The 10,000-nt window shown below is 37.6% G+C and overlaps 1 protein-coding gene across 1 annotated transcript in view; it reads right to left on the bottom strand.

Moving 5' to 3' along the window:
• Positions 1-8,964, bottom strand: part of LOC135528809 (netrin receptor DCC-like) — a gene marked incomplete at its 5' end in the record, with an annotated part of 225,105 nt that extends 216,141 nt beyond the window's left edge. Inside the window, 2 exons of the mRNA XM_064957865.1 lie at positions 4,749-4,897; positions 8,810-8,964. Coding sequence (XP_064813937.1) covers positions 4,749-4,897; positions 8,810-8,964 — 304 coding nt within the window. The remainder of the gene's footprint in view (positions 1-4,748; positions 4,898-8,809) is intronic.
• Positions 8,965-10,000: the final 1,036 nt, after the last annotated feature.

The following is a 10,000-nucleotide window of genomic DNA, read 5'->3' as shown; positions in this document are numbered from 1 at the left end:
TATATATGGTTGTAGACTGTTTATTCATGTGATTATATATATGGCTATAGACTGTTTATTCATGTGATTATATATATGGCTATAGACTGTTTATTCATGTATATGGCTGTAGACTGTTTTTTCATGTGATTATATATATATATATATGGCTGTAGACTGTTTTTTTCATGTGATTATATATATGGCTATAGACTGTTTATTCATGTATATGGCTATAGACTGTTTATTCATGTGATTATATATATGGTTGTAGACTGTTTATTCATGTGATTATATATATGGCTATAGACTGTTTATTCATGTGATTATATATATGGCTATAGACTGTTTATTCATGTGATTATATATATGGTTGTAGACTGTTTATTCATGTGATTATATATATGGCTGTAGACTGTTTTTTCATGTGATTATATATATGGCTGTAGACTGTTTTTTCATGTGATTATATATATGGTTGTAGACTGTTTATTCATGTGATTATATATATGGTTGTAGACTGTTTTTTCATGTGATTATATATATGGCTGTAGACTGTTTATTCATGTGATTATATATATGGTTGTAGACTGTTTATTCATGTGATTATATATATGGCTGTAGACTGTTTTTTCATGTGATTATATATATGGCTATAGACTGTTTATTCATGTATATGGCTGTAGACTGTTTTTTCATGTGATTATATATATATATATATATGGCTGTAGACTGTTTATTCATGTGATTATATATATGGCTATAGACTGTTTATTCATGTGATTATATATATGGTTGTAGACTGTTTATTCATGTGATTATATATATGGCTGTAGACTGTTTTTTCATGTGATTATATATATGGCTATAGACTGTTTATTCATGTGATTATATATATGGCTATAGACTGTTTATTCATGTGATTATATATATGGCTATAGACTGTTTATTCATGTGATTATATATATGGCTATAGACTGTTTATTCATGTGATTATATATATGGCTATAGACTGTTTATTCATGTGATTATATATATGGCTATAGACTGTTTATTCATGTATATGGCTATAGACTGTTTATTCATATGATTATATATATGGCTATAGACTGTTTATTCATATGATTATATATATGGCTGTAGACTGTTTTTTCATGTGATTATATATATGGTTGTAGACTGTTTATTCATGTATATGGCTATAGACTGTTTATTCATGTGATTATATATATGGCTGTAGACTGTTTATTCATGTGATTATATATATGGCTATAGACTGTTTATTCATGTATATGGCTATAGACTGTTTATTCATGTGATTATATATATGGCTATAGACTGTTTTTTCATGTGATTATATATATGGCTATAGACTGTTTATTCATGTGATTATATATATGGCTATAGACTGTTTATTCATGTGATTATATATATGGCTATAGACTGTTTATTCATGTGATTATATATATGGCTATAGACTGTTTTTTCATGTGATTATATATATGGCTATAGACTGTTTATTCATATATATGGCTATAGACTGTTTATTCATATATATGGCTATAGACTGTTTTTTCATGTGATTATATATATGGCTATAGACTGTTTTTTCATGTGATTATATATATGGCTATAGACTGTTTATTCATGTGATTATATATATGGCTGTAGACTGTTTTTTCATGTGATTATATATATGGCTATAGACTGTTTATTCATGTGATTATATATATGGCTATAGACTGTTTATTCATATGATTATATATATGGCTGTAGACTGTTTTTTCATGTGATTATATATATGGCTATAGACTGTTTATTCATGTATATGGCTGTAGACTGTTTATTCATATGGTTATATATATGGCTATAGACTGTTTATTCATATGGTTATATATATATATATATATATATATATATATATGGCTATAGACTGTTTATTCATATGATTATATATATGGCTGTAGACTGTTTTTTCATGTGATTATATATATGGTTGTAGACTGTTTATTCATGTGATTATATATATGGCTATAGACTGTTTATTCATGTGATTATATATATGGCTATAGACTGTTTATTCATGTGATTATATATATGGCTGTAGACTGTTTATTCATGTGATTATATATATGGCTATAGACTGTTTATTCATATGATTATATATATGGCTATAGACTGTTTATTCATGTGATTATATATATGGCTATAGACTGTTTATTCATGTGATTATATATATGGCTGTAGACTGTTTATTCATGTGATTATATATATGGTTGTAGACTGTTTATTCATGTGATTATATATATGGCTATAGACTGTTTATTCATGTGATTATATATATGGCTATAGACTGTTTATTCATGTGATTATATATATGGCTGTAGACTGTTTATTCATGTGATTATATATATGGCTATAGACTGTTTATTCATGTGATTATATATATGGCTGTAGACTGTTTATTCATGTGATTATATATATGGCTATAGACTGTTTATTCATGTGGTTATATATATGGCTATAGACTGTTTATTCATGTGATTATATATATGGCTGTAGACTGTTTATTCATGTGATTATATATATGGCTGTAGACTGTTTATTCATGTGATTATATATATGGCTATAGACTGTTTATTCATGTGATTATATATGTGGCTGTAGACTGTTTATTCATGTGATTATATATATGGCTATAGACTGTTTATTCATGTGATTATATATATGGCTATAGACTGTTTATTCATGTGATTATATATGTGGCTATAGACTGTTTATTCATATGGTTATATATATGGCTATAGACTGTTTATTCATGTGATTATATATGTGGCTGTAGACTGTTTATTCATGTGATTATATATATGGCTATAGACTGTTTATTCATGTGATTATATATATGGCTATAGACTGTTTATTCATGTATATGGCTGTAGACTGTTTATTCATGTGATTATATATATGGCTATAGACTGTTTATTCATATATATGGCTGTAGACTGTTTTTTCATGTGATTATATATATGGCTATAGACTGTTTATTCATGTATATGGCTGTAGACTGTTTATTCATGTGATTATATATATGGCTATAGACTGTTTATTCATGTGATTATATATATGGCTGTAGACTGTTTATTCATGTGATTATATATATGGCTGTAGACTGTTTATTCATGTGATTATATATATGGCTGTAGACTGTTTATTCATGTGATTATATATATGGCTGTAGACTGTTTATTCATGTGATTATATATATGGCTATAGACTGTTTATTCATGTATATGGCTGTAGACTGTTTATTCATGTGATTATATATATGGCTGTAGACTGTTTTTTCATGTATATGGCTGTAGACTGTTTTTTCATGTGATTATATATATGGCTGTAGACTGTTTATTCATATGGTTATATATATGGCTATAGACTGTTTATTCATATGGTTATATATATATATATATATATATATGGCTATAGACTGTTTATTCATATGATTATATATATGGCTATAGACTGTTTATTCATGTATATGGCTATAGACTGTTTATTCATGTGATTATATATATGGCTGTAGACTGTTTATTCATGTGATTATATATATGGCTATAGACTGTTTATTCATGTATATGGCTGTAGACTGTTTTTTCATGTGATTATATATATGGCTATAGACTGTTTATTCATGTGATTATATATATGGCTGTAGACTGTTTATTCATGTGATTATATATATGGCTATAGACTGTTTATTCATGTATATGGCTGTAGACTGTTTTTTCATGTGATTATATATATGGCTATAGACTGTTTATTCATGTGATTATATATATGGCTGTAGACTGTTTATTCATGTGATTATATATATGGCTGTAGACTGTTTATTCATGTGATTATATATATGGCTGTAGACTGTTTATTCATGTGATTATATATATGGCTGTAGACTGTTTATTCATGTGATTATATATATGGCTGTAGACTGTTTATTCATATGATTATATATATGGCTATAGACTGTTTATTCATATGGTTATATATATATATATATATATATGGTTGTAGACTGTTTTTTCATGTGATTATATATATGGCTATAGACTGTTTATTCATGTGATTATATATATGGCTGTAGACTGTTTATTCATGTGATTATATATATGGCTGTAGACTGTTTATTCATGTGATTATATATATGGCTGTAGACTGTTTATTCATGTGATTATATATATGGCTGTAGACTGTTTATTCATGTGATTATATATATGGCTATAGACTGTTTATTCATGTGATTATATATATGGCTGTAGACTGTTTATTCATGTGATTATATATATGGCTGTAGACTGTTTATTCATGTGATTATATATATGGCTGTAGACTGTTTATTCATGTGATTATATATATGGCTATAGACTGTTTATTCATGTGATTATATATATGGCTATAGACTGTTTATTCATGTGATTATATATATGGTTGTAGACTGTTTATTCATGTGATTATATATATGGCTGTAGACTGTTTTTTCATATGGTTATATATATGGCTATAGACTGTTTATTCATGTGATTATATATATGGCTATAGACTGTTTATTCATGTGATTATATATATGGCTATAGACTGTTTATTCATGTGATTATATATATGGTTGTAGACTGTTTATTCATATGGTTATATATATGGCTGTAGACTGTTTATTCATGTGATTATATATGTGTGTCAGGTGGGCTGATGTTGATTGGACCATGAGAGCCATGTACCTGTTCCTTCCCAGAGGGTGTCTCGGTCCAGAGCAGTCTGTACCCCAGCAGGGGCCCGTTGGCGTAGACCGGGGCGTCCCAGGAGGCCTGGATGGAGGTGGGGGAGATGGACTCTACCTGGAGGTTCTCCACCGGCCCGGGGACCTGCACTGCTGGGACAGGAACGCATGAACTGATCAGAAACACACACACACACACACACACCACACCACACCACACCCACACCACACCCACACCACACCACACCACACCACACACACACACACACACACACCACACCCACACCACACCACACCACACCACACCCACACCCACACCACACCACACCCACACCACACCACACCCACACCACACCACACCACACCACACACACCACACCACACCACACACACACACACACCACACCACACCCACACCACACCCACACCACACCACACCACCACACACACACACACACACACACACCACACCACACCCACACCACACCACACCCACACCACCCACACCACACCACACACACACACACACACACACACACACACACACCCACACCACACCACACCACACCACACCACACACACCACACACATACACACACACACACACACACACACCACACCCACACCACACACCACACCACCACACCACACCACACCCACACACACCACACCACACCACACCACACACACACCACACCACACCACACCACACACACCACACACACACACACACACACACACACACACACCACACCCACACCACACACCACACCACACCACACCACACACACACCACACACACCACACCACACACACACACACACACACACACACACACACACACACACACACACACACACACACACCACACACACACACACACACACACACACACACACACACACACACACACACCACACACACACACACACACACACACACACACACACACACACACACACACACACACACACACACACACACACACACACACACACACACATCTGAAGCTATTTCCTGTTTATTTTTGACCATTTAAACTTGAAAACATTAAGTTACTTAAAAAGGTCAACGCAGCCATTTTGACCTCAAAATCCAATCATATCTGGGTAGCAATTAAGTACCGTTACTGTGATTGTTTTCCATTAAAATGGTCAAAAATAAACAAAAACAGCTTCTTAATAACAAAGAACAATTTTTCAAGCAATAATTCCTCTAGGACTGTCTGGGAGTGGTCTGAGTGTGTGGAAGGACATGTACTATTATTGGTCGTGAGGTATGGAACTCTCTTCCTTATTGGTCAATTAACTAATTCAAACAGTTTTTACAGTTAAAAGGCATTAACATAGTTTTCCTAATTTTCCAGTATTATTCCAGAGTTTAAATATATATAAAACACAGGTGAATCACGTTTTTGACTGCACTGGGTCTTTATGATTACAAAGAAACAATTTGATATTGAGATAATAATAATAATTAAAAAAAAACAGCTTCAATTGGGGCCCTTTAAAGGTGTTCGTGCCATATTTAAATGTTTTAATAGTAAAGCGTGATTTAAAAGGTGAGCTGCAGATATTTTAATGGTATGTTTTCCACCTCCACAAGGTCTAATAGAACAATGCAATCTGGCAGGCTAGAGAGATGAGGCCCCAGTGAGAGCAGAGCTAAGGAAGGATCAGGGGAGATTGGAATCAGCTTCCACACACTGTAATACCACCTTGTATACTGCTGCTTCAGACCGGGCAGAGACAGAACAAAAAGGCAAGTGGGATAGAGACAAAGAAAGAATTCAATTAGACTCCATGTGCCCTAAAAACACCCCAAATCTGTCTTTGGTTTGGCCAGGTTTTACTCTTCTCTACTCTTCTTTACTCTAATCTACAGCTGATCTCTGCTCAGAATCATGGAGTAAAGATAGAGATTGTTTTGTGAGAGTGTACTGGAACATCGCGGTGTGTGTGTAGATGTGTGTGTGTGTGTGTAGATGTGTGTGTGTGTGTGTAGATGTGTGTGTGTGTGTGTAGATGTGTGTGTGTGTGTGTAGATGTGTGTGTGTGTGTGTAGATGTGTGTGTGTGTGTGTAGATGTGTGTGTGTGTGTGTAGATGTGTGTGTGTGTGTGTAGATGTGTGTGTGTGTGTGTAGATGTGTGTGTGTGTGTGTAGATGTGTGTGTGTGTGTGTAGATGTGTGTGTGTGTGTAGATGTGTGTGTGTGTGTGTAGATGTGTGTGTGTGTGTGTAGATGTGTGTGTGTGTGTGTAGATGTGTGTGTGTGTGTGTAGATGTGTGTGTGTGTGTGAGACTACTGGTGTTCTAGTGAGACACTGTATTTGGAGCAGCAGATGAAGAATGTCATGTTACCGTGCTCTCCCTTCTACCCTGCAGGTCTAGACCAGGGATCATCAACTAGTTTCAGCCACGGGACCATTTTTGCTTGTGAGGATGGCCGGGGGTTAGGGGGAGGACGAGGGGACGGGTAGGGGGGGCGGACGGGGGGACTGGGGGGGGGGTGGACGGAACATATCATTGGTAGACTGCAAATTGACAGCAAGAATCCGAAACAGATATAATGTTTGACCCGTTTTTTGGTCCCCGTTTTTACAGCCCGGTACTGGGTTACCTTCAGCCCGGTACTGGGTTACCTTCAGCCCGGTACTGGGTTACCTTCAGCCCGGTACTGGGTTACCTTCAGCCCGGTACTGGGTTACCTTCAGCCCGGTACTGGGTTACCTTCAGCCCGGTACTGGGTTACCTTCAGCCCGGTACTGGGTTACCTTCAGCCCGGTACTGGGTTACCTTCAGCCCGGTACTGGGTTACCTTCAGCCCGGTACTGGGTTTCCTTCAGCCCGGTACTGGGTTACCTTCAGCCCGGTACTGGGTTACCTTCAGCCCGGTACTGGGTTACCTTCAGCCCGGTACTGGGTTACCTTCAGCCCGGGAACTGGGTTACCTTCAGACGACTCCCATGAAGCTTTTTTGCCTCGTCGAGCAAAACAACCGAACGAATGAATGTTCGCTAAAGTATCCTCTGTAGATATTGGTTTGTAGCTCCAACGGTTCGGTCTGGACAGTCGGTTTTGTGAGAAGACCTCTTTTAAAAAATGTGGACGTCCACGACAGTAGGTTGAGGTGACTGCCGTAAAGCAAGTGGGTGTCGAAGAGAGCAAAACAACCAAAACGGTCTCGATGGCTCAAAAGTTTATACTGGTAGAAAGGGGGATTGAGCTGCAGTGAAACTGCACAGATTACTTGGTGTTCATCTCCTGCATTGGAAAACCAGGTCATTACTGGTTTTGACAGAACGGGGTCCTTCACCTTCACCTCTGGGTGGGTTTTGGGACTAGGCTGTCCTGTATGAATTAGTTGTGTACCTCCACAATCCCACTACCTCAACCCAATTGAGATGGTTTGATCTGAGTCAGACCACAGAGTGAAGGAAAAGCAGCCAGGTGGCATTCCAGGTGAAGCTGGTTGAGAGAAGTGTGCGCAAAAGCTGTCATCAAGGCAAAGGGTGGCTATTTGAAGAATCTCAAATCTAAAATGTATTTTTATTTGTTTAACACTTTTTTGGTTATGACATGGTTCCATAAGTGTTATTTCATAGTGTTGATGTTTTCACTATTATTCTACAATGTAGAAAATAGTACAAAGAAAGAAAACCCCTTGAATGAGTAGGCGTGTCCAAACCTTTAACGGATAGTGTATATATACATTTATACTCCTGACTACGACATTCCTTATCCTAATATTTATATATTTATTAATTCCATTCTTTTACTTTTAGATTTGTGTGCGTTGTTGTGAATTGTTAGATACTACTGCACTGTTGGTGCTAAGGAACACAAGCATTTCACTACACCCACAATAACATCTGACAAATATGTGTATTCTAACCAATACAATTTGATTTGGTTTGTGTGTTGACTATGAACTGGGCAGTGCTCTGGCTATGTGAGGTTTTGTCAGTATGACTTATACTTGGAGCCTACGTGGGACGAGGAAGGCTTGTATTGTATTTCTGCTCCGGGTGAGAATACTGAGCAGGGCTCAACTCGGCTTACACTCAGGCGGCGTGGTGAGTTTGAGTGTCTCGGATCTCTCTCCAGGGCCGTAGTCGTTGTAGGCCACCACTCTGAAGGAGTAGGTCTCCTCTGGCTTCAGGTTACTGACAGTCAACTGGAGGGTCTCTGGCTCCGACACGTTCACAGACCTCTCCCTGAAACAACAACAGACACGTTCATAGACCTCTCCCTGAAACAACAACGGACACGTTCACAGACCTCTCCCTGAAACAGCAACAGCAACAGACACGTTCACAGACCTCTCCCCTGAAATAACAACAGACACGTTCACAGACCTCTCCCCTGAAATAACAACAGACACGTTCACAGACCTCTCCCTGAAACAACAACAGACACGTTCACAGACCTCTCCCCTGAAATAACAACAGACACGTTCACAGACCTCTCCCTGAAACAACAACAGACACGTTCATAGACCTCTCCCTGAAACAACAACAGACACGTTTACAGACCTCTCCCTGAAACAACAACAGACACGTTCATAGACCTCTCCCTGAAACAACAACAGACACGTTTACAGACCGCTCCCCTGAAACAACAACAGACACAGTTAAATAATACTCCCTTTAATTTAACACAGTCATAGAGACTGCTTCCTCAAACAACAACAGACACTGGTACAGACTGCTCCCTCAAACAACAACAGACACGGGTACAGACTGCTCCCTCAAACAACAACAGACACTGGTACAGACTGCTCCCTCAAACAACAACAGACACTGGTACAGACTGCTCCCTCAAACAACAACAGACACTGGTACAGACTGCTCCCTCAAACAACAACAGACACTGGTACAGACTGCTCCCTCAAACAACAACAGACACTGGTACAGACTGCTCCCTCAAACAACAACAGACACTGGTACAGACTGCTCCCTCAAACAATAACAGACACTGGTACAGACTGCTCCCTCAAACAATAACAGACACTGGTACAGACTGCTCCCTCAAACAACAACAGACACTGGTACAGACTGCTCCCTCAAACAATAACAGACACTGGTACAGACTGCTCCCTCAAACAATAACAGACACTGGTACAGACTGCTCCCTCAAACAACAACAGACACTGGTACAGACTGCTCCCTCAAACAACAGACAGAGAGACAGAGTAAGCACCGGAAACGCACAGACACACACGCAGACACACACACACACACACACGCAGAC

The sequence above is a fragment of the Oncorhynchus masou genome, unplaced genomic scaffold (genome assembly GCF_036934945.1).
Source record: "Oncorhynchus masou masou isolate Uvic2021 unplaced genomic scaffold, UVic_Omas_1.1 unplaced_scaffold_1039, whole genome shotgun sequence".
Lineage (NCBI taxonomy): Eukaryota > Metazoa > Chordata > Actinopteri > Salmoniformes > Salmonidae > Oncorhynchus > Oncorhynchus masou.
Note: the sequence above shows the minus strand (reverse complement) of the source record. Positions and strands in the feature narration are given on the sequence as shown.